This window comes from Grampus griseus, assembly GCF_964374135.1.
Source record: "Grampus griseus genome assembly, chromosome: 12".
Lineage (NCBI taxonomy): Eukaryota > Metazoa > Chordata > Mammalia > Artiodactyla > Delphinidae > Grampus > Grampus griseus.
Genome location: NC_139006.1, coordinates 11,947,958 through 11,973,633, shown reverse-complemented (window position 1 = coordinate 11,973,633; position 25,676 = coordinate 11,947,958). Strand labels below are relative to the sequence as shown.

Genomic DNA, 25,676 nt, shown 5'->3' with positions numbered 1-25,676 from the left:
ATTCACATATCTACTAGCCAGCCTGTCATGTATTTATCACAGAGAGTTACAGAGCACCAGTTGTGTCCTGGCACCGGAGCATTAAAACAACATTGTGCACAGATTTCAGCAGACGGGTATTTGTCAAGTAACTTAGCTCTGTTAGTAAACATACTTAGTTTTCTAAGGAAATGAAACCAAGTAACTTAGCAGAAGTTTATCCATTTAATCTTAAGAAAAGGCTTGTGAATACAGCTGGTTCAGTCATTTCCAGCTCTGGTAGGAAGGCTCAGAGAAGGTGTTAGTGCTCTAACATTAGGGGCCACGCTTGGGTTTGCCAGCATGTTCTTTCTTTGGCCACGTAAAGTTGTAGGAAAAAAAAAGGCTATTATCTATTTGCACTCTTTCTTAAAAGAGCAGATCTTTAAACATCTTAAAAAAAAAAAGTATTTTTTGACTAGGTAATGCATTCACCTGATTCAGAAATCAAAAGACATGAAAGGAAGGGTGTGCAGTGGGATGACTCCTTCCCACTCTTTTCAACCTGCCACCCAGTTTCTCTTCCTGGAGCAGCTAAATCAGTGTTGCCAGTGTCTTGCACATCCTTCCAGAGATTTTTTATGCATATGTAAGCAAATTGTCCATACACGCCCTCAATCCCCTCTTTCTAAAAAATATAAATAGTAAAATACTCTATTTTTGTCCTGCCTCTTGCTTTTTTGTGCAACAGAATCTCTTAGAGATCATTTCATCATTTCTTATAACATAATAAAGAACTTCCTGGTAGGTTTTTTTATTTTTTGCAATTTTATGATATTGCACCTTGTAGTTGTACCTTAAGTAATTCTGCGACCCTACCCCCTATTGATGGATGTTAGCTTGCTCCCAGTCTTTTGCTACTGTGACCAACACTTGGTCCACATGAATGTATTTGTAGGATTAGTTCCTCAAAGTAAAGACTTGCTGGGTCAGAGGGTGCTGTGCCTTCATGATTTTGATAGCTGTTGCCCTCTATAGTAGGTGTTCCTTGGAAAGTGGAGGATGGCAGTGTATCCCATTCTCCTAGCAGTTCCTTAACATCTTTCCTCTCACAGGCTTTACAGAAGGGTCACAACAAAATGAGGCCAGAAGGAATAAACAGAGCTCTGTCTGGTCCTGCCTTCATTTAAGTTATTTTGTAGCTCTCTGCTTTGAGGATGAATGACCTCATCTAGAATCACATGCTTTACCTAGAATCAGTGCAGTGGGACTGACAGCCTTATCAGACCACCATTAGGGTGGACAGAGCTACAGCACACACTGATATGTGCCCCTTCTCGCCTTGTTTGCTACCATTTGAGGGAGAACCCATGGTTCTTTAAAGACAGTAGGCTCATCTGCCTCTTTTTTGTAAAATGAGGAGGGTTGGACATGTGACTTTTGGTCTCCTGTCCAGCATCCACGTTCCTTGATTCTTTTTTTAAAAAATTAATTTATTTATTTATTGGCTGCGTTGGGTCTTCGTTGCTGTGTGCAGGCTTTCTCTAGTTGGGGTGAGTGGGGGCTACTCCTTGTTGTGGTGCGCGGGCTTCTCATTGTCGTGGCTTCTCTTGCTGCGGAGCGTGGGCTCTAGGCGCGTAGGCTTCAGTAGTTGTGGCACGTGGGCTCAGTAGTTGTGGCTTGCGGGCTCTAGAGCTCAGGCTCAGTAGTTGTGGCGCATGGGCTTAGTTGCTCCGTGGCATGTGGGATCTTCCTCAGGCCAGGGCTCGAACCGGTGTCCCTTGCATTGGCAGGCAGATTCTTAACCACTGCGCCACCAGGGAAGCCCCCTTGATTCTTTAAGCAGTTAGGTGGTTTAAACTTTTTCCTTTACCTGTGGAGTCGTGTTGAGCTGGTCTGTCCTTGGAGGCTATTTGGGAGCTGAGGGTTTCTGAAATGGATTGAGGAACCCATTGCTCTCCTGTTACTTCTCTAACGGGATCTCCTAAGGGCCATGCTTATTGCTGGCAGGAATGTTTGGGCAGGAAATTGTTTGGTACTTTTTCATCAATTCCTGTGCCTTTCTGGGCAAGGGGTATGTGGTGAGAAGGGCTGCTTGAATGTCTTTTACTTTTAGATGAAAATGGACTCTTAAGTGTTGACGTTGCATTCTTGGGTTCTCACACTTCAGTGGCATAAATGATCTTAAAGGTAGTCATTGCTAAGTGGCACATGATTGTAAAAGAAAACAAATGGAATAGCAGTTACTCTGGCCTCATCTCTTCATCATGTTGCAGGGCAAATATCAGTGTCAGCTCTCTTAATGTGGCCCTTTGTGCCCAAATAGCCCTTTAAATTTTGTTTTTAGTCTCATACTTCCTGAATCTGTCAAAAATACTTCCACCCATGAAAATGTTTTTATGATGCTAATCATCTTTATTAATTCTTTTGCTGCCTGAATTAAATTTTGCTCTCAGAGGTGGAGGGTTAGGAGATAGAATTGCCTCATTTAAGAGCATTATGTTGACGATGAATCTCATGCCTCATAAAGGAAGAGAGAGACCCACTTACAGCTCTCAGCATCATTCTGTGTATTTGGACATATTTCCTAATTTAGTTCTGAAGTGCTTGGCATTCGGTGGCAGATTGTATTTAGCAGCACGCAGCACGCATCCTAATCAGGGTGACGTGAGTGAAGTAATCCAGGAGGCTGGGGTGTGTTTGACAAGGACACTGGCTTGGCGCTGCTGCCTCAGCTTACATCACGCTGGAAAATAATTGCTAACGTCTCTTAGGATAATCATTCCCTGTACGTGGACGTGAAAAGACTCTGGATTGGTTATTGCACTCGTCACAAGTTGAAATACCTGTCTGGAAGAGCCTTTGGGATCAAAGGCTCATGGATTCTGGCACCATTCTCCATACCTACACCAGAATATGAAATCCATCTTTCCTTTTGTTCAAGGTTCCATTCCAGAGGAGAACTAAAAACTGTATTTTACAAGCAGGATGAATAATTTGAAATTGAAAGTTCACAAAGTAAATAAGTATCTCATTTCCTCTTCACTTTCACCTTAAACCTTTAACATGTTTCATATTTATTTACTTTCTGCTTGGAAAAGTTTAAGAAAATAATAGCTCTTGGAGACCAGTTTTCTGGGTTGTTGAGTGATGTTGACTACCAAAGTGTCCACTTTTGTTGCTAACGTTGCTGTCATTGTGAACGACTGCTTACTGAACACACACTATTTGCTGGATATCTGACCGTGCTGCAAACAGGGACGTCTCAAACATGACATCCATGTCGGGGCTTACCTCCTCGTGGGCTTTAACAGCAACTTAGTGATACAGAGGTGGTTTTCTCCATGTTGAGATGGACATGAGGTCATAGGGAGACCTTCACGGTTAATTTGCTGAATTCCAAAGTACTGGAAAGTTATACAGGTAAATACGTAGATGAGGATTGAATATGCTTATGCATTTTGTACATGTTTTAATATTAAAATGTATCAGTGGTAAGAGATTGGTTCAAGGTGGCAGAGTAGAAGGACGTGCGCTCACTCCCTCTTGGGAGAGCACCGGAATCACAACTAACTGCTGAAGAGTCATCAACAGGAAGACACTGGAACTCACCAAAAAGATACCCCACATCCAAAGACAAAGGAGAAGCCGCAATGAGATGGTAGGAGGGGCGCAATCACAATAAAATCAAGTCCCATAACCGCTGGGTGGGTGACTCACAAACTGGAGAACATTTATACCACAGAAGTCCACCCACTGGAGTGAAGGTTCTGAGGCCCACGTCAGGCTTCCCAACCTGGGGGTCCGGCAGCGGGAGGAGGAATTCCCAGAGAATCAGACTGTGAAGGCTAGCAGGATTTGATTGCAGGACTTCGACATGACTGGGGGAAACAGAGACTGCACTCTTGGAGGGCACACACAAAATAGTGTGTGTGTCAGGACCCAGGGGGAAGGAGCAGTGACCCCCATAGGAGACTGAACCAGACCCACCTGCTGGTATTGGAGGGTCTCCTGCAGAGTTGGGGGGCAGCTGTGGCTCACCACAGGGACAGGACACTGGCAGCAGAAGTTCTGGGAAGTACTCCTTGCCGTGAGCCCTCCTGCAGTCTGCCATTAACCCCACCAAAGAGCCTGTAGGCTCCATTGCTGGGTCATCTCAGGCCAAACAACCAGCAGGGAGGGAACTCAGCCCCACCCATCCGCAAACAATCAAATTAAAGTTTTACTGAGCTCTTCCCACCAGAGCAACACCCAGCTCTACCCACCACCACTCTCTCCCATCAGGAAGCTGGCAGAAGCCTCTTAGATAGCCTCATCCACCAGAGGGCAGACAGCAGAAGCAAGAAGAACTACAGTCCTGCAGCCTGTGGAACGAAAACTGCATTCACAAAAAGATAGACAAGATGAAAAGGCAGAGGGCTATGTACCAGATGAAGGAACAAGATAAAACCCCAGAAAAACAACTAAATGAAGTGGAGACGGGCAACCTTCCAGAAAAAGAAGTGAGAATAATGATAGTGAAGATGATCCAGGACCTCAGAAAAAGAATGGAGGCAAAGATCAAGAAGATGCAAGAAATGTTTAACAAAGACCTAGAAGAATTAAAGAACAAACAAACAGAGATGAACAATACAATAATTGAAATGAAAAATACACTGGAAGGAATCAGTAGCAGAATATCTGAGGCATAAGAACGGATAAGTGACCTGGAAGACAGAATGGTGAAATTCACTGCCGTGAAACAGAATAAAGAGAAAAGAATGAAAAGACAGCCTAAGAGACCTCTGAGACAAAATTAAATGCACCAATGTTCGTGTTATAGGGGTTCCGGAAGGAGAAGAGAGAGAGAAAGGACTCGAGAAAGTATTTGAAGAGATTACAGTCGAAAACTTCCCTAACATGGGAAAGGAAATAGCCACCCAAGTCCAGGAAGCAAAACCCAAGGAGAAACACGCCAAGACACATAGTAATCAAATTGACAAAAAGCCAAAGAAAAATTATTAAAAGCAACAAGGGAAAAATGACAAGTAACATACAAGGGATCCCATAAGGTTAACAGCTGATTTCTCAGCAGAAACTCTACAAGCCAGAAGGGAGTGGCATGACATATTTAAAGTGATGAAAGGGAAGAACCTACAACCAAGATTACTCTACCCGGCAAGGATTTCATTCAGATTCGAGGGAGAAATCAAAAGCTTTACAGACAAGCAAAAGCTAAGAGAATTCAGCACCCCCAAACCAGCTCTACAGCAAATGCTAAAGGAACTTCTCTAAGTGGGAAACACAAGAAGAAAAAGACCTACAAAAACAAACCCAAAACATTAAGAAAATGGTCATAGGAACATACATATCGATAATTACCTTAAATGTGAATGGATTAAATTCTCCAACCAAAAGACACAGGCTTGCTGAATGGATACAAAACCAAGACCCATATATATGCTGTCTACAAGAGACCCACTTCAGACCTAGGGACACATACAGACTGAAAGTGAGGGAATGGGAAAACATATTCCATGCAAATGGAAATCAAAAGAAAGCTGGAGTAGCAATGCTCATATCACATAAAATAGACTTTAAAATAAAGAATGTCACAAGAGACAAGGAAGGACACTACATAATGATCAAGGGATCAATCCAAGAAGATATAACAATTATAAATATATATGCACCCAACATAGGTGCACCTCAATGCATAAGGCAACTGCTAACAGCTATAAAAGAGGAAATTGACAGTAACACAATAATAGTGGGGGACTTTAACACCTCACTTTTACACCAATGGACAGATCATCCAGACAGAAAATTAATAAGGAAACACAAGCTTTAAATGACACAATAGACCAGATAGATTTAATTGGTATTTATAGGACATTCCATCAGAAAACAGCAGATTACACTTTCTTCTCAAGTGCACACGGAACATTCTCCAGGATAGGTCACATCTTGGGTCACAAATCAAGCCTTGATAAATTTAGGAAAATTGAAATCATATCAAGCATCTTCTCTGACTACAATGCTATGAGATTAAAAATCAATTACAGGGGGGAAAAATGTAGAAAACACAAACACATGGAGGCTAAACAATATGTTACTAAATAACCAAGAGGTCACTGAAGAAATCAAAGAGGAAATCAAAAGATACTGAGAGGCAAATGACAACAAAAACACAACGATCCAAAACCTATGGGATGCAGCAAAAGCAGTTCTAAGAGGGAAGTTTACAGCAATACAACCTCACGAAAGAAGAAAAATGTCAATCTCCACCCACACCTAAAGGAACTAGAGAAAGAAAAACGAACAAAACCCAAAGTTAGTAGGAGGAAAGAAATCATAAAGATCAGAGCAGAAATAAATGAAATAGAAACAAAGAAAACAATAGCAAAGATCAATAAAACTAAAAGCTGGTTCTTTGAGAAGATAAACAAAATTGATAAAGCATTAGCCAGACTCATCAAGAAAAAGAGGGAGAAGACTCAAATCAATAACATTAGAAATGAAAGTTACAACAGACGCAGAAATACAAAGTATCCTAAGAGACTACTACAAGCAAGTCTATGCCAATAAAATGGACAACCTGGAAGAAATGGACAAATCCTTAGAGAGGTATAACCTTCCAAGACTAAACTAGGAAGAAACAGAAAATATGAACAGACCAATCACAAGTAATGAAATTGAAACTGTGATTAAAAATCTTCCAGCAAACAAAAGTCCAGGACCAGATGGCTTCACAGGTGAATTCTATCAAACATTTAGAGAAGAACTAACACCCGTCCTTCTCAAACTCTTTCAAAAAATTGCAGAGGAAGGAACACTCCCAAACTCATTCTATGAGGCCACCATCACCCTGATACCAAAACCAGAGATACTACAAAAAGAGAAAATTACAGACCGATACCACCGATGAATATAGATGCAAAAATCCTCAACAAAATCCTAGCAAACAGAATCCAACAACACATTAAAAGGATCATACACCATGATCAAGTGGGATTTATCCCAGGGATGCAAGGATTCTTCAACATACGCAAATCAGTGTGATACACCACATTAACAGATTGAAGGAGAAAAACCATATGATCATCTCAATAGATGCAGAAAAGCTTTTGACAAAATTCAACACTCATTCATGATAAAAACTCTCCAGAAAGTGGGCGTAGAGGGAACCTACCTCAACATAATAAAGGCCATATACGACAAACCCACAGCAAACATCCTTCTCAATGGTGAAAAACTGAAATCATTTCCTCTAAGATCAGAAATAGGACAAGGATGTGCACTCTGGCCACTATTATTCAACAAAGTTTTGGAAGTCCTAGCCATGGCAATCAGAGAAGAAAAAGAAATAAGAGGAATACAAATTGGAAAAGAAGAAGTAAAACTGTCACTGTTTGCAGATGACATGATACTATACATAGGGAATCCTAAAGATGCCACCAGAGAACTACGAGAGCTAATCAATGAATTTGGTAAAGTAGTAGGATACAAAATTAATCCACAGAAATCTCTTGCATTCCTATATGCTAACATGAAAGATCAGAAAGAGAAATTAAGGAAACAATCCCATTCGCCATTGCAACAAAAAGAATAAAATACCTAGGAATAAACCTACCTAAGGAGGTAAAAGACCTGTACTCAGAAAACTATAAGACACTGATGAAAGAAATCAAAGATGACACAAACAGATGGACAGATGTACCATGTTCTTGGATTGGAACAATCAATATTGTGAAAATGACTATACTACCCAAAGCAATCTACAGATTCAATGCAATCCCTATCAAATTACCAATGGCAGTTTTTACAGAACTAGAGCAAAAAAAATCTTAAAATTTGTGTGGAGACACAAAAGACCCCAAATAGCCAAAGCAGTCTTGAGGGAAAAAAATGGAGCTGGAGGAATCAGACTCCCTGACTTTAGACTGTACTACAAAGCTACAGTAATGAAGACAATATTGTCCTGGCACGAAAACAGAAATATAGATCAGTGGAACAGGATAGAAAGCCCAGAGATAAACCCACACACCTATAGTCAACTAATCTATGACACAAAGGAGGCAAGGATATACAATGGAGAAAAGACAGTGTCTTCAATAAGTGGTGCTGGGAAGACTGGACAGCTACGTGTAAAAGAATGAAATTAGAACACTCCCTAACACCATACACAAAAATAACTCAGAGTGGATTAAAGACCTAAATGTAAGGCCAGACACTATCAAACTCTTAGAGGAAAACATAGGCAGAACACTGTATGACATAAATCACAGCAAGATCCTTTTTGACCCACCTGCTAGAGAAATGGAAATAAAAACAAAAATAAACAAATGGGACCTAATGAAACTTAAAAGCTTTTGCACAGCAAAGGAAACTATAAACAAGATGAAAAGAGAACCCTCAGAATGGGAGAAAATGTTTGCAAACGAATCAATGGACAAAGGACTAATCTCCAAAATATACAAACAGCTCATGAAGCTCAATATTAAAAAAAGAAACAACCCAGTGAAAAAATGGGCAGAAGACCTAAATAGACATTTCTGCAAAGAAGACATACAGATGGCCAAGAGGCACGTTGAAAACTGCTCAACATCGCTAACTATTAGAGAAATGTAAATCAAAACTGCAATGAGGTATCACCTCACACTGGTTAGAATGGGCATCTTCAGAAAATCTACAAACAAATGCTGGAGAGGGTGTGGAGAAAAGGGAACCCTCTTTCACTGTTAGTCGGAATGTAAATCGATAACAGCCACTATGGAGAACGGTCTGGAGGTTCCTTAAAAAAGTAAAAATAGAAGATACCATATGACCCAGCAGTCCCACTACTGGGCATATACCCAGAGAAAACCGTAATTCAAAAAGACACATGCACCCCAATGTTCACTGCAGCAGTGTTTACAATAGCTAGGTCATGGAAGCAACCTATATGCCCATTGACAGACAAATAGATAAAGAAGATGTGGTACATATATACAATGGAATATTACTCAGCCATTAAAAGGAACGAAATTGGATCATTTGTAGAGACATGGATGGACCTAGAGACTGCCATACAGACTGAAGTAAGTCAGAGAGAGAAACACACATGTCATATATTAATGCGTATATGTGGAATCTGGAAAAATGGTACAGATGAACCGGTTTGCAGGGCAGAAATAGAGACACAGATGTAGAGAACAAACGTACGGACACCAAAGGGGAAAGTGGAGGGGTGGCGGTGGTGGGATGATTTGGGAGGTTGGGATTGACATGTATACACTGATGTGTATAAAATGGATGACTAATAAGAACCTGCTGTATAAAAAAAATAAATAGAATGTATCAATAATTGATATAATTGTTAGTGTATTGTTGATAATGAATAGTTTTCACATGTTGTGAAAACCCTGAAATGCCTCCACAGAGCCCCAAGGGCTTCTCAAGACAATGTCTCTGACTTAGAGACCTTTGAGGACCCGACCACCTCTGATATTCTCTACAACCATGATGGGTGATTCTGCAAAAACTATTTCTTAGAACGCTGCCACTTCTTGTAGAAGTTAAGAGTGCTTCAGGATCTCCAGCGATCCTGAGCTACTCCTGGGAGGGAGTGATGGAAGTTACAGAAAGTTAATATAGGGAAAAGTATTTTCAGCTAAGTCGGGTGGTGGTATAACCACTGGGGACTTGGAGTCAGATAAGCCCTAGGCAAGCTGCTTACGTGCCTCAGGCTTCCCATTTGGAAATGGGAGAATACCTGGGGAAAGGAGGTAATGTGCTTATGGCTGGTGCTCAAGACTTGTTAGGCGCCTCCTTCACCTCCCCATCCCCACCAGCTTTGGGGTCAGGTCAGAGTTCATCAGGAAATCCTGGGCAAGGGAGCAGCCCAGGCAGAGGCACCAGGCCTGGAGGAGGGTTTCTGGGGGGCCAGGAAGTATTGCTGGGGTGGTCCAGGCGGGCTGGAGCACAGGTGCCGTGGGCTGGTGTGGGAGCTGTGCTAAAGCCATACCTGCTAGGAGTCATTTTCCTGAGAGTTGGTTTACAAGAATACATTTAGAATAGGAAGGGCTGGGGGAATTCAACTTTTTGCAGGATGAATGCAGTTAAATTAATGTGAATGCTGAGTCACTTCGTGTATGGTCACTTTGAGACGTGGAGCCTCATTGGAGAGGGCCGGCACTGTGTCTTAAAGTATCTTTTGTCTTCGCTCACACTGGTGTAGTTTTTGTATATCGTGACACGTGTATCGTTTTCTAATTTCTAAAAACATTGATCAGAATTCTAGAAGCACTGAGCAAGTTTTTACAAGACCATTACATTGACATATATGATGATCATTTCCTTTTTTCTCATGTGCCTTTTAAAAAAATTTTAATTAATTAATTTATTTTTGGCTGCATTGGGTCTTCGTTGCTGCACACGGGCTTTCTCTAGTTGCAGCAAGCAGGGGCTACTCTTTGTTGCAGTGTGCAGGCTTCTCGTTGCGGTGGCTTCTCGTTGCGGAGCACGGGCTGTAGGTGCGTGGGCTTCAGTAGTTGTGGCACGACGGCTCAGTAGTTGTGGCTCGTGGGCTGCAGAGCGCAGGCTCAGTAGCTGTGGCGCCTGGGCTTAGTTGGTCCGTGGCATGTGGGGTCTTCCCGGACCAGTGCTTGAACCCGTATTCCCTGAGTTGGCAGGTGGATTCTTAACCACCGTGCCACCAGGGAAGCCCTCATTTGTCTTTTGAATTAAGCTTAGAATTTTATATAGGGCCTAATTTTTCTAATGGCTTTCCTGATTACTTATGTGGGATTTCCATCCAGGTTTACCGTTCCATACCCATGGGAGAGTGTGAACTTGGAGTTGATCTTGGTGTTTATTTCACTCTTTGAATAGGTGGCTTTGGCTTCTTTGTGCCAGATGAGCAGCAACTAGTTTATTAGGGTTAAAAATCAGCTCGTTTTTCAGTTAATGAAGATCACTGGGGCCTATTGGAAATGTTTACCTTTGCTCTATAATCAGTAACAGTAACACTGTAGAATAGGCTGCAGGCTTTCCATGTGTGTATATCCAGACAGTTGAGACAGATGGTGTTGGTTTGATAGAGGGTAGGAGAAGAGGGCACACAGAAAATGGCCTGAGTGAGTTTGAATTTCACAATATTTAAGACATCTTATTGTTTTCAAGTACACGTAGCAGCTTAAACTAACAAAAATATTACGAAGTGGAGGGCTTTTGCTTTTTATTCAATACGTAGATGAATACGACTTAATTTACCCGGCACTTCAGTCTATAAGGCGCTGTGCTAGGGAGCGGGCTTATAACTAACTTACCAGTTACTGAGTTGCAGATGAGTTCTTCTAATGGACGCAAAGTTAACTCTCTTAAGCATCCTCTCAGTGTGTTATTAATTTACAGGGTAAATCCAGTTTTGTAGATAGTCAAAGGAAAACCCCAGCTCAGTCCACATTTGAACAATCACATTCCAGATTAAGGGACTCGGGAGGTTTTCAGTGGGTCACAGTGAGGCCAGGAATCGTCTGAATGTGCCACGTAGGGGAAGCAGTTCTGCCGTGACCTGGGTTCTGACCGTCTCCTGCTGCAGGTGGTCCATTGATATGGGACTGACCAACTGGACCAGGACCAGATTCAATACCCACATTTCTTTGGATCTTTCTAGGTTAGGACCTCTGGCCCAGGCTCTGCCTGTTCCCCTGGGTGGCCTCTCTGGACTGCGGAGTTTCCTTAGGGTGTGAACTCCTATCTCATGTTCCACAATAAGTTTTAAAGCATATGTTGAAAATGACATGAGAATACTTCTTCCCCAGCACCCCCCTCCTTCACCTGCCCCTGCCCTTTCCCCACCTTTGGTCTCTTGTACCACCTGTCAGTGTCCCTCCTCATGGTCCCGTTCAGATTTTGTCGGAGGAGCAGTGGCTGCGTGCCAAGGACTGTGGGTGACTCGCTGGTGCGCACCTTCTGCCTGGCCTTCCAGACCCTGGAGAGTCGGCCTGCCACTCTCCACCCTGCACCTGCAAAAGGAGCCTGTGCCGTCCAGAATATGCCATGTTTATTCCGGACTAGCAGCAGCATTCCCTCTTCCCCTCCTGTCGCTCCATGTCCTTTCAGGAAAGGTCCACCCAGGGTCCCACTTATCAGAAGAAGCCTTCTCAACTGTTGTGGCTCTCAGTGAACACCTCCCTTCCCTTACACTTACAGTACACAGGGTCTGCATCTCACCTTGCCTTACTGTTACTGCCCAGCGCTGTTCTTAACCAGATTGCCATCAGCTGGGAGGCAGGAAGTGAGCATTTAGAGCTAAGTACCACTGCTTTAATGTTTCTGATTCTTTTTTTTGGCTTGGGAGGCAGTCAGTGTCGGTGTAGTGCGGGGGTTCTCAAACGCCAGGGAGTATCAGAAAAATACAGATCTTGGGCCTCCACCCCAAAGGCTTCTGACTCACCGAGTCTGGGTTGGGGCCTGAGGGTCTTTTGTGCCCAGTGCTGCCGATGGTGCTGGTCCAGAGCCGCACTTTGAGCACCGCGGGGTAGTTGGAGGCCCACCCACCCAGCTTTGAATTCCGGTTCCAAACCTTCAGTTCTGTGTAAGTGGTTTGGCCTCTCTACACCTCTGCTTCCTCATATATAAAGTGAGTGATGTCATGATAGCCACTGTATGGCATGGCGGGGATCAGGTGAGAGGACGCGTAGTCGCAGTGTTTTGCACATAAGAGGACGCTGTAAGTCTTAGGCATCACTACCCATTTTTGCCAGGACTCAGGAAAAGGCTTGTCATATGGTGGCAAACACTGACCTAGAAATGAGATTAGCTGGGCTCTGCCTAGTGCATCCTCAGCTGCTGTTGTTACCTGTGTAATTTGGAGTAAGTTATTTAAATTATTTTAAGCCTCAGTTTCTTTATGCATAAAATGTGTACGGTAGTGTTTGTCTTCCTTTGCTGGTTGTGAGAATCAGATGGAATGATATTCTGAAAGGATTTGTGTGAAAGGAATATCATGATGATTATTAACAGCTGCTATTTACAGTGTACTTCGTGTGCAAGACGCTGCTGATCACGTTTGTGCCGGCACTGTCGTGTTCCACGTAGTACCATATAGTGAAAGGTTGTTATGCCCTTAAGCGTGTGAAGGGAACTGGGGTGGACTGTGTGTGTGCCCTACACCAAAGGCGCCAGTAGTTCACTGCAACTTTTCATGCTCCTGCATCAGCTGTCATTTGTCTCGGTGATCTGATTGTAGCCACATTCTGCCTGTCTACCCACTTCTAAGCCTTTGTCCAGTCTAACTTGGGGCCAAATGAGAAGTTGCCAGGCCAGTTGCAAACTGACGCGCAAGCACCGTGATATCCTGAATTGCGTATACAGTGTGAAGTCTACAGGCTCACGAGTGTTGTTACACGACCAGCTCTCACTTGCAATCTTCCCACGTAAAAAAATCATGTCCAGGTTGTCTTTAATTTTGAAGAATTCATTTCGTAGTTTGCAGCCTCAGTTTTCCTCCCTACATAACACAGATTTAATGATAACTTTCTTTCTCGTGGGGACTTTGGTTAGTTACATGTAGTTAATATTTGTGAAGTGCTCAAAACTGTCTGTGCTCTTTATTATGATGAGGCCTGCTGGGAACCTGAAAGGAGTATGTGAGGATTTTCAGCTTTGAGTTATATATTTGCATAATAATTATAATCTCTTCATTGTGCTAAATGCTCTGACAGTGAGCGGTTCCTATTCATTTTATGTACCCCATCAACCCGTTCTTTGTTAGTCGTACCTCTTGTCCTTCTTCTAGCACTAGGACAGAGACTGTCTAAAGAGGTCCCTGAAGCAAAGCAGAGAACCATATTCTGGTCACTACCTTCCTTCATTATTTCCAGCACCTATGGGTGTAGGGGGAGAGAGAGATTGGGTCATATTGGCCTGCATTTTCACCCAAGTGCACTCCTGCTCTCTGGGTTCTTTTCAGGCTTAGGTCACAATAGGTGTTGGTTTGGCCTCGCTCTGGTCCTTTGTAGACATCTGCCCACATCACAAAGCCCCATGTTTGGCACAGTCTGCAGTGATTGGCAGTGCCTTCCCGGGCAGAGTCCAGTCCTGGAACAGCAGGGGTTGCAGGTGCATTGGCACGTGGTGGTGGGGAGTGCACACGGGCCTGCCTACCCGGTGCCTGGCGAGGCTCAGCAACACCGTCCCATCCCTGAAATATCCTGTCCTCGTGGGCTTGTCACTCTCATTAAAACTTAAACATGAAAGCGGTTCAGGCTGCTTCTCCCTTTGTGCCGCGTTTGAGGGTGGACTGTGCCAGAAGCATGTCATGGAGACTGTTGAGGGGCTGCTGTGTTTCAGGGAGCTGTGCTCATGTCAGGGGTCCATTTTTTTCTTTGGCTCTGCATCTTGCTGTTTGCTGCTGCTAAAAGCACCTGAGAGGCAAGTTTTTGTTTGCCAGCAGAGTCACCTTTGGGATGGTGGTGAAAGTCATTTTCCACATGTTCACAGATACGCCGCGTTACCAAGCCTCTTGCACTGACTTATCTCTGGCAAGGACTTACAAAATAGTCTCTCTGGCTGATTGTCAAAAATTACATCATATCAGAGTAAACTGCTTTTAAATCAGACATCCATTATTCATGTATATTAACTGCTTTTTTATTTTTTTATTGGCTGTTTTTTGTATGATTTACTCTTTTCTCACTAGCTCGCCTTCCCTCCCCAACTGTCTTTCTCATCGTTTTTTACAATCTTAGCTCATCTGTGAATTTATAGAGACTGTTCACTTAGCTTTGTATGTGAACATCAATATGCAGACCTTGCATTTTTTGTAGTAAAATTTTTGAGCACATTTTTGAGGGTCATATTTATGTTGGGTCAGAAGAGCAGCTTGGGTCGTTTACATGAGTAAATTCTACCCCAAAGACTGAGAGGTCTTTTTCTTCTGTCTTTTTTTTTTTTTTAAGTTGAGCATTACTAGTCTTGTACTTTGAGTTCTGTATGGAATAAAACTGTACTTCCCACTTATGAACCAGCTAAATATACTGCTGTTGGTGGAAAGCAAATTGACTTAATGTGTTCATCTGTGGGGGGGGATATCTTTAATGTAAGGCTGGTGTGTCGTTCACCTGTAATCGACACAGGCAGAGGTGTGCAGCACTTATTCATTCTTTCAGCAAATAGATACTGAGTCCTTCCTTTGTGCCAAACACGGTACAGGTATCCAAGAAAGTATCTGTTCACTCCAAACCATGATGCTGGAGGTCCCCCGTGCACCTGTCATCTTTGTGCTCCTGGTACTTTGCCCTGATGCATGGCACTTGACTGTTTGGAATAATAATGACTAGATAGAGTTTATTCTATTTATTTAACCCCAAATCAGCGTTGTTGTTGTGTATAGTCAACATTCGCATATATTCGTGCACATCTACCTGAATCTTCTCTCACTGTTCTTGCCAGCATTTCAGACCTTTTATTCTGGAATGATTTTATATCTTCCAAAAGTATATTGTGTAGTGAGGGTCTCTTGGCCACAAGTGCTCTCTGCGCTCGGTATTTTTATCCCAGAACATCTTTATTTCATACTCATTCTTGAAAGGTGGTTTTACTAGTCCTTTATCATTCCAGGATGAGAGGTGTTTTCTCTCAGACCTTTGAAGAGGTGATTGGTTTGACTTCCACTGTTATTACTGAGAAGTTGTTTAACTGTCATTCCCATTTAGGACTTTTTCTCTTCTTTTGGCTGGTTTTTCCTTGTCTTTAATTTTCTATGGTTTCACTCTGCTGTCTCTAGGTGTGGATTTAGTTTTATTTTCCCTGTTTGGGGTTCTCTTGCACTTCTTTCCTTTCAGTTGCAGAAAGTCTCAGCCATTGCCTTGTTGAAATTTCCCCTCATTCTCTCTATTCTTTCTATCTAGAACTCAGGTTAGATGTGTGTTAGACCAACTTGTTCTCCCTTCTGTGCTCTTCCTCACTCACTCATCTTTTCCATCTCCATCTCTCTGTGTTGCGTCCTCAATAATTTCTTCATCTTTGTCTTCCAGTTCACAGATTCTCTCTTGGACTCCGTTTAACTCATCCATTGATTTTTTTTTTTCCTTTGGTTGCACTGGGTCTTATTTGCAGCACGTGGGCTCCTTAGTTGCGGCACGCAGGCTCCTTAGTTGCAGCACGTGGGCTTCTTAGTTGCGGCATGCACGCGGGAGCTAGTTCCCTGACCAGGGATCAAACCAGGGCCCCCTGCATTGTGAGTGCAGAGTCTTATCCACTGCACCACCAGGGAAGTCCCCTGATTTTTTTTTTTAATTTCTAGAAATTCTATTTGTTTTGTTTTTCAAAGCTACTTAATCAGTTTTGCTGCTTTTGACCCCTCACCCTCTTTTATTTCTGTAAACATTTCCAGCATGCATATTTTTCTTCATCTGATAAACATCTGATATCCTTGGAAGCCTGTTTTCTGTCTCTCACTTGTGATGAGCTGTTTCTGTGTTGGGAAAAAACTTTAATTGTGAACTCACATTTGGCTGATCTTGATTTGTAGATCTCCTGTGGGGCCTGGGTTGAGAGGATCTTCCTCCTGAGAAGATTCTGCCAGGTACCAGGAAGCATGTCACCAGCATGAAAGTACTTTTATTACTAGACCTGGGGTCTTTTGGCCTTGCAGGTAGTATAACTTCAAACTCCCAACCTGCGTGAGGCTTGCAGGCCGAGGGCAAACATTTTCCATCCTGAGCTGAACCTGAGACAGGCAAGTTGCCACGTAGGCTCTCTTCACCAGTGGATAGATTTTTGTTCCTATCTTGCTTTTTGCTGAGTGTACATAGCTGTCCAAGGGGCCCAGCTTTAGGCAGACTTATCAGTTCTGGTTCCACCTGGCACTGGCTGGAAACCTTGCCTCCTATTTCCCCAGTTTTCCAGGCTCTGACGCTGGCAGACGCCCCCAGAGCAGCCCCTGATGTGAGTGCTACTTCCCTTTCGGGTTGTAGTGCTTTCTTCATTTTTGCCTCCTCGGACTTTCTCGGGTTTCGTAGGAGTTAAACAGAATGTTTACAGGAATGTTTACTAGACTGAATCTTCAGTGTTGTGAACAGGATGGTTTCCCAGACATTCTAGACATTCATAGTGTGCTGTGTTGTCAGAGGTGGAACCTTGGGCCTGGATACAGTTTGGGAGTTCTGGAATCTGGAGACTGTGGAGAGAGATCTGTGGAACCTTCTGTTTTGAGTACAAGGAAAGGGGTTCCTTTGTACAAGCCAGCAGCAAGATTAGGCATCCAGAAATGGGGGAATGTGTTAAGCAAAACAAGGACTATCTGAGTACTTACTATGTACCAGACCATGGTAAGCCCTGGGTTTGCCTGATAAATGTGTACCAGTCAGTTAATCTACAAGCACTTACTGAGTACCTGGCACGTGCTGGCCCTTGGTCAGTGCTGCAGGAATGAATGATAGGATTGCTGCCCCAAGGAACTTACAGTCTGAGTCTAGGACAGTGTTTTACAATATGTGGCATGGCGCTTGGTAACAGTGCCTTAGCTGGCTTGCTAAAATCACAGTCTCCTCGGTGACCCTCCTACCCTCCAGTGTTTGAGAACCATGGGTCTGGGGAAAAGTTGGAGGAAGCAAATGTACGGTTCAAGGTGGCCCCCTGGGGACACCAGATGGGGTGCGTAGATGGTGAATACCTTCAGCGCTGACAAGAGGGAATAAACTCTGCTAAGGGCTCAAAGAGAACACACAGTAAGCTTAATTGGGATGGAAGAGGAGAGACCATGAGGATTATTTTCTTTACTCTCTAGAATTTGGCTTCTTATCATGACTTTACCCCCTCAGAAGGGCAAAATATATGTGGTAGTGATGGAGATGGGTTGTTAGAGATCAGAAAAGAAAGTAGGTAGACTTTGCTATCTCCAGGAATTTCAGTCAAATCTTCCTCCCCGTGCCTTTTTTAATCTTTTACTTCGCTGCAATCCAGCACAGCGTCCCCTAACCTTTTCTCTCTCTGTCGCTTCTCTTTTTTTTAGATGGTGGCAGACAAATTATCTTTAATTCACAACGCCTTTTGAAAAGCTATAGTCTTGTAAGGAAGCCTTCTGACAACTCCTCACCCCTTTGGAAAGGCAGTGCCTGGGGTCCTGAGGCGGTGAGCCCGCTGCTCAGGTTGACGTTGGTGGTGGTGTCATGCCTTTGGCAGATGACACATAGGAGTGTGAGGAAGACTCACTATTGTGGTAAACTTAAAGAAAACACAAATGGAATTCCTTTTTTCAGTCATTAGCACACAGCCAAAAGTCTGGGACTGCAAGGCTCTGTAATCTCTTCATAGCTATTTCTGTATACAGTGGTTCCTGTTTCATTATGAGGCTAATAGCAGTCCCAGATTAGGAAATGTTTGTATTGCTAAGTCCAGTTCTTAATGGGTGAAAGAGGAAGTTGGCCTGCCTTGAGCTCACCCCACTGCAGGGGCAGTAGCCATTTCTTATCCCTTTCCTCATGGTTTGGTTGGAAAGCCAGTCCTAGGCACACTAAATGGTCCGGGTCACACCTGGGAGGGGCGGGGCCTGCCTGCACCGGGGCGTTGCCGATGTTTCCCAGATGTCAGGCCTGTGGCCACCACCTCCATCCTGACTCTACACTGCTGCCCCTACTGTTACACCACCACCTGCTAGGACATGGCTGTAAGGTGGGTCTCCTTAGAGAGGCGAGCCCCACAAATGGCGGACCAGGACAGTTGGTGGCTGTGCACTAGCTGGTGAAGAGGTGGATTGTTTCAGCTGGCAGCCAGCCAGGCTCCTGCACATCATCCACCCTCCCTGTTCATTCCAGTGCCTGCTGCACAGAGAAGAGTCATAAACATTTGTTTACTGGCTGTTGAAAGAATTACAGCATTATTTATTTTGTCTAAAATATTAGAAACAACCCAAATATACATCAATATGGAATCATATATCCATAGACAAGTTCTATGCAGCCTTTAAAAAGAACAAGATCTATGTATAGGTACTGACGAGGAAAGAACTCTCATGTTATTTAGTAGGAAAAACAAGTTGTAGAACGACAGTTCCATCGAGAGAAAAAAATAATTTTATACACAGAGAGAGTGTGCGCGCCACAGACAAGACAGACGTGTATAGAAAAAGTCTAGCAGTACATAGCCCTCCACATCCACAGGTTGCGAATCCACTGATTCAACCAACCTCGGCTCAAAAATATTCCCCCCAAAATTCTAGAAAGTTCCAAAAAGCAAAACTTGAATTTGCTGAGCACCAGCAACTATTTACATAGCATTTACATCATATTAGGTGTTGTAAGTAATCTAGAAATGATTTAAAGTAGATGAGAAGATGTAGGTTATATGCAAATAGTACACCATTTTATATAAGGGACTTACTTGAGCGTGGGCAGATTTTGGTATCCGGGGGGTCCCGGCAGTAAACCCCCATGGATACCAAGGGACAACTGTATACACTAAACTGTTAAAGTGGTTATTCCTGAGAGATGGCTATCCAGAAGGTTACACAAGATATATTATGTTTGAAATCAGAAAAAAACACAGATTCTTTAGAAATTTCAGAGAAATTTGAATAATTGACAAAAATGAAAGTTAGGATTCTAAGACTAGGATTTGTGAAAATACCTTAACATCTCTAAGAAGGAAAAAACAGAAAGTTCTTTTTAAATAATGCTTGCTTCCACCAGGTGCCCTCTAGATCTCCCTGGAAGCCAAAGAGAAAGGAGTAGAGCCTGCAGCGTCCGGGACTACACACCGCGTCTCCTGCAGTTACCTTTGTAAAATACACAACATGGTTCAGTCAGTTTAGATAATTCTTAAAGAAACATCCAACTTCTATACAAATTTGCGCCTTTATCACTGATTAAACCCTTTTGTAATATACATGTGGTACTTAAGAAAAATATCCCCAGCAACATCTATTGATTTGGCGGTCACATTAGTGCAGAACATTTTCTCCAAGATTTTAGCTATGGGTTGTTTTTTCCTTCTTTCCAGCATATCCATACACTTCTGAGAGTGAGTCAAGTGGCCGTGGGTTGAGACTCACCCAACTAGGGCAATAAAGAGAAAAATTAGTCTAATGCATGGTCTTAACAAGAGGGAGAGTGTGAGCATGAATAATTAATCTCACTAGTCTGTGGCAGTCAGATAAAATGAAGTCCCATTTGCTCAACCTTATTAAAAGAGAGAGAGCGTGGAGGGGAGAGAGAGATGCTAAAGGTTGTTGAGGGACTCGTAACGTGGGAAGAACCGCCTCTGAGATGGGTAATGTGTTTTCTAATCTCTGCGGTCTTTAACTAAACGTAATGGTCAAGGTACTCTTTGGATAGTTCTGATTCATTGAATTATTAAACATTTTAGAAAATACTTGACTCCTGACTACTAACTTATACGATGAATTTGCAGTCTTTTTGAAGAGGGATTAGATCCCACTGTTTCATTCAGAAATGATCTATCCTCTTGTCAAAAAAGAACTTCTAAAAAAAAAGTATAAAGACATAGGAACAGACTCAATATCAGATTTTAATTCTTATATTTATCATGGAACATTTCTTCCTGCTATAGATGTTGAAGTATTTTAAAAAGAAGAAGAGATTGAGTCCAAAAGCCCTCTTGAAAGCTGTATAGTGATACATAAGTGCAGAATGTTACTTTCAGGGTAGACCATGACATTGCTGGTTTTTTTTTTTTTCTCCCTCCAGGAACCGATTTTCATGTAATTTTTAGGATATTTACTGTAGATGGAAGATTTGATTTATTTCTATGTCCATACTTGGAAGAAGAATCTTATTTTGGATATTTTACAGTTGAAATTTTCTCAGAAACTTTTATTTTCAACTGCATGAAAATAAAAATAAATTTAGCTTGTTCTCTATGGTCTTTAGGGATTAAGAAGGCATTTTACGGGCTTCCCTGGTGGCACAGTGGTTGAGAGTCCACCTGCCGATGCAGGGGACACGGGTTCGTGCCCCGGTCCGGGAAGATCCCACATGCCGCGGAGCGGCTGGGCCCGTGAGCCATGGCCGCTGAGCCTGCGCGTCCGGAGCCTGTGCTCCGCAACGGGAGAGGCCGCAGCGGTGAGAGGCCCGCGTAACGCAAAAAAAAAAAAAAAAAAGGCATTTTACATTTTGAAATTGCTCTCTTTCCTTTCAGATACCGTGAGCAGTTTTACTTAATATTATAGTGTTGTTTTGACTATTAGGAATTTCCAAAGATTCAATTGTTAGAAATATGTGTCAACAATGAGATCAATGGTTTTCAAGGTGGAGTCAATTTATTAACCTCTCAGTACTAAAATAGGAATCTGTACACTGATAATTGATAAATGTATAGGTTAATAAGAAAAAATAGCACATCATTTTCATGTGTGGGCTAAGAGAGGAGACTCTACAAAATATTAACATTAAAACTTTTGAGTTCAGTGATTAATTTTAACCACATGATCAACAGAATATAACGTATGCTCACGTGTGTGTGTGTTTAAATGAGGAGGATTTTGAACAGTGAATTTGGGTGCAAGGACTAACTATGTCTTCAGTACTTACAACAATTACTGACCCATGGCAAGCACTTAATGTTAATTGAATTACTAAGATCTTTTTAGTAAAAGACTTAAATAATCTTCAGAAAGATTCCTTATGAATCATCCTTGTTTCCCCATTTGCTGGAGAAAAGGCAGTGTTCAAATGTAATGAATACATTGTCTAGAGATCAAGGATACTCTCTTACTTGCCTCCATACCTTATGGAACAGAGCTTACTATAATTAGCTGGTGGAGAGTGACTGAAGAGAGATGTTGGGGAATATCAGTTATACCTCAATTAAAAAAATTTTTTTTTAACGTTTGGGAATAAGACTATGTTTTGGTTTGTAGTTTAATCTAAAGGAATCATCTAGTGGTTAACTGTACAAGCTTCATCATCCTGGATGCTTATACTGTTTGTTCTTTTTACCTTCTGTGGTATAAATACAGAGGGGGAAAAGAGAGAGAGAACCTGTACACAGACTTCTTGTTAGCCTCCCCCATTAACTAATCAGAAGCAGTCAGTGACCCTTAGTTTCCATGCTTCTTTTTCTGTGTTAAGAAATTGGGATACCGAATTTCCCCATTTGGCATTTTTTTGTGTCCTATGAGTTTGTTTGCACCTTGGCCTGGAATTCTTTGGATTTTCTTTTCTCTTGTGTTTCCTTTTGTTGTTCTAAGAGCCATCCTTATACTGTCATTACCTGGAAGGGGTCAGGAAATGGAGTATTAGAGCCTCTTCTCTAATGGGAGTTGGTGCTGTGACCGTGCCCCGGGGCGACGCTGGGTGGAAATTGTTTGTGCAGGCCTGCTGCCCCTAACGCACACCCACGTGTTTTTCCTCCTCCCCAGATCCTGGTGTATAGCCTGGAAGCAGAACGCTGCCTCTCGAAGCTGGGCAACGCGCTTGGCGACTTCACCTGCGTCAACCTCCGGGACAGCCCTCCCAATCTCATGGTCAGTGGCAACATGGACAGGAGGTAGGTGTCAGTAGAGTCGCATCTTAGAGCCACAGGCAGCTTCTCTTGAGGCCTGGCCGCTCGGCCTCCACTGAGCTCACTGATTTCCTCCCCGGCTCACCCTCCTCACTTCTCACTCACATCTCTGCCCACCTGAGTTCAGCCCTGATCCCATAAATACCATCCCTGTGAACTTGGAGAACAAAGTCTTGTATTAGGTAATAGTTGGATGGAGTTGCGTCTCTGCCTCATTTTTGAAACACCATGGGAAGGTTGTCTTTTAGGCCATTTGGTGGACGCAGTTGGTGGAAGGTCCAGTGAGACCACTTGGAATATCTTTTGTCTCCCTGCTGTAAAATTTGTTTGGCATTTAAAAGCTCACTTTCTAATATTAAAAACAACAACCTAAGGGATGAATCATGTTCAGCAGAATAGGTTTGCCTGCCAAATGATGTCAAGAGTGTGTTTCAGACCACTATGGTGTCCCTCCGGTGATGGGGGAAAAAAAGAGACTTCATGTGAACAGATTCCAGTTTCTATTTAGCTGATTAGCAGTCTTCCCTTTAACGTATTGGCTTAGGGAGTTGGATTTTCCCGGTACAGGGTCCAGTGCCAGCTCCGGCCGCTCCAGGACCCATCAGCATGGAAGGATTAAAGTGTTTGAAAAGACTGTCTGAGTCCAAATTTTAGGCTTTTTTCCTTTCTCTTCCCTCTCCCCCTTGTCTTTTCCTTTTCTTTCTTCTTCCTTTATTTTTTTTTCTTCTTTTTTTGACTGGTTATCTGTCATGTCTGATCCAGTGCCCTGAAGAGAGGTAGCGTGGCTGGAGGCCAGGTTCAGCTGGCGCCCCCTCCCCTGGCCAGCCCCGGGCTGCAGGTGGCGGGCCACTTGGTGGGGTATCAGATCGTGAGGCGGGTCCTCCTTTGTGCCAAATCCCAGACCTCTGTCGTACCAGTGCAGCAGCTTGCAAAAATAATTATTTTGTCAGATAATATTTTCAACTTCTGACCTTCACTACTACTATCTCCCTCCCAGAGAGCAAAAAGATGTGAGTATGCTTTATTGAAAGAAAATACCTGATCTTTTTTTCCTCGAGCCCTCCTAAAACAGCTGATACTTCTCATGCTTGAGAATTGAACTCCTCAGTGTATGTCCAGGCAGTTTTTCTCTCTAAAAAAAAAGAAAACAAACTAGGCTTGATAAGTGGCCCCACTTGTGGCACAGCAAATGAAACACATCAGTTTATAGTTTTACTCTCCCATTTTCAGTTCTGACTGAGCTGTACAAAGGCTTCAAGCTTATCTGATAGGATCTACCCACAGGGACCTAACAGCTCTTTGCCTTCCAGGAGAGCAAATGCAGAGGGCTCTGTGGGGCATCCAGATGGAAGGGTTTGGGATTGTAGGTTATGCTTCAGAGTTTGTTGACAGCATGACCATTTAGGTGTTCAACCACAGCTAGGCTCCCAGGAAACCAAAATGGTGTTCCAGAGAAGAGACCTCTGCTTTCTATATAACGTAACCTCATTAGCTCCAGAAGCACAGTTACAGCCAGATTGTCATGACCATTGTCAGCTGCACGTCCTGCTGTCAGTGAGGAGGCCTGTACATACTCGGTAAAGCTGACGTTTTCCTCTGGAGCAGGGCTGCCTGACCATGCTCCCCGTTGCCAGAGGAGAAGCCGAATGTGCAGTGTAAAGGGCTCTCTGGTCATTTTGAAGGCCAGACCTGGCCACGTTAAAAGCCATTTTATTAGTAAACCAGTTACGTTTTTTGTGGGTTTTTTTACACCCTTTGTCTTTTTGGATGAAAAGAATAGACTTGGGACTTGGAGTTGGGGAGGGGGCTATCCAAAATGGCATTTAATCAGGGCCACTTGTAGATCTGTGTGCCGGCTATTTGACCACTACTGGTACCGCCGAGGCTTGCCATCATATATAAGATTGTTCTTTATGAATCACATTAACAGTGTTAGCAATATGAATTTCAAACATGGGGCTTAAAAGCACTATACATCTGGAAAAAGGAAGGAATAAGGACTCTAGACTTTGAAGTGATAGAGGTATGTCTTGTGGGGTTTTTCCCAGAGACTTAATAGCTATGAGTAGGAACTCATCAGAGATGCACACCCAGGCTTGTACAGCTTATGTTTTATTTCAGAAGTGGGACGGAGGGGGCAAATACTATGAAGAGAGCTAGGTGGCTATCACTTCATGACAGATGCAGTTTAAAAACCTTGGAACCTCCATTTTTATTTAAAAAACTGAACTTCTATTGCATTCTCTTAGTACTTTATAAATAACTTGAGAATGAAATGGACTCGAAAGGTACATAAAACTATCCAAGGTTAAAACAAAAATAATGTTTCTTTAAGGAAATCAGCTTGAGTAACTTTGCTAATAACATGGGTGGAATTTTCTAAGGAGTTGGTTTTTTTTGGGGGGGTGGGTATAAGCTGAAATTAAAAATGAAACAAATAGCTCACCTAGCTTGTCACTAGAGGTTAAGTAGAGTCTGATAAAGATTAAGAGAATGATCAGGGTGGGAACTGAGTTATGGTTGGATTGTACTTTTCCCTCGCTGGGAGGGAAGGGTTATAAAGTGGGGTTATATAGGTGGGGCTCTGCACAAGAGTTTTAACACTACAGATCAATGAGGTTTTTTTAATGCGTATTTTGTCCTTTCCTGCTAAGCCAAGAAGAAAGAGTGGTAAGTAACATTAGAGGAGGGAGCGGTGTGCATCCGGTGTTAGGACAGGACGCTTGTGTCTTACCACAGTGTCTGTCTAGTGCTCAGAGAGGGCTTAACTGTGTATGTTTTGCATTTATTCTGAGATGCACTTTTTTTTTCTTCACATTTTCACATCTATGAAAATCAAGATGTGTCTTTTATAATAACATCTTACAAATGGCAGCATGTTAAAATATTACATAAAGTAATGGTGCTTCTTGAATTGGATGGTGTTTTCAATTAAATAAAAGTCTGTATTTGTTCAATGAAGGCAAAAATAAATCTTAGGAATTAGAACAGTTATGAGAAACTTGAATGGGTTACCAAGATAAAGTCTGCAGGAAATAGACCACTGTGAGTTTTTTTGTTTTGTTTCTTTAGTTTAACCTTTGGGGTTCACTGAACATTTAGAATCTGTAAATTTATGTCTTCCACCAAATTTGGGATGTTTTTGGCCATTATTTCTTCAGATATTTTTTTCCACACTGATCCCTTTCCCCTCTCCTCTGGAACTTCAGTGATGTGAAGAACAGACTTTT

General features: G+C 42.7%; 1 protein-coding gene across 1 annotated transcript in view; it reads left to right on the top strand.

Annotated features, from left to right (window-relative positions):
• Nucleotides 1-25,676, top strand: part of FBXW8 (F-box and WD repeat domain containing 8) — a 114,001-nt gene that overhangs the window by 72,191 nt on the left and 16,134 nt on the right. The window contains exon 8 of the mRNA XM_082667783.1: nt 22,304-22,431. Within this exon, the coding sequence (XP_082523909.1) occupies nt 22,304-22,431 (128 nt within the window). The remainder of the gene's footprint in view (nt 1-22,303; nt 22,432-25,676) is intronic.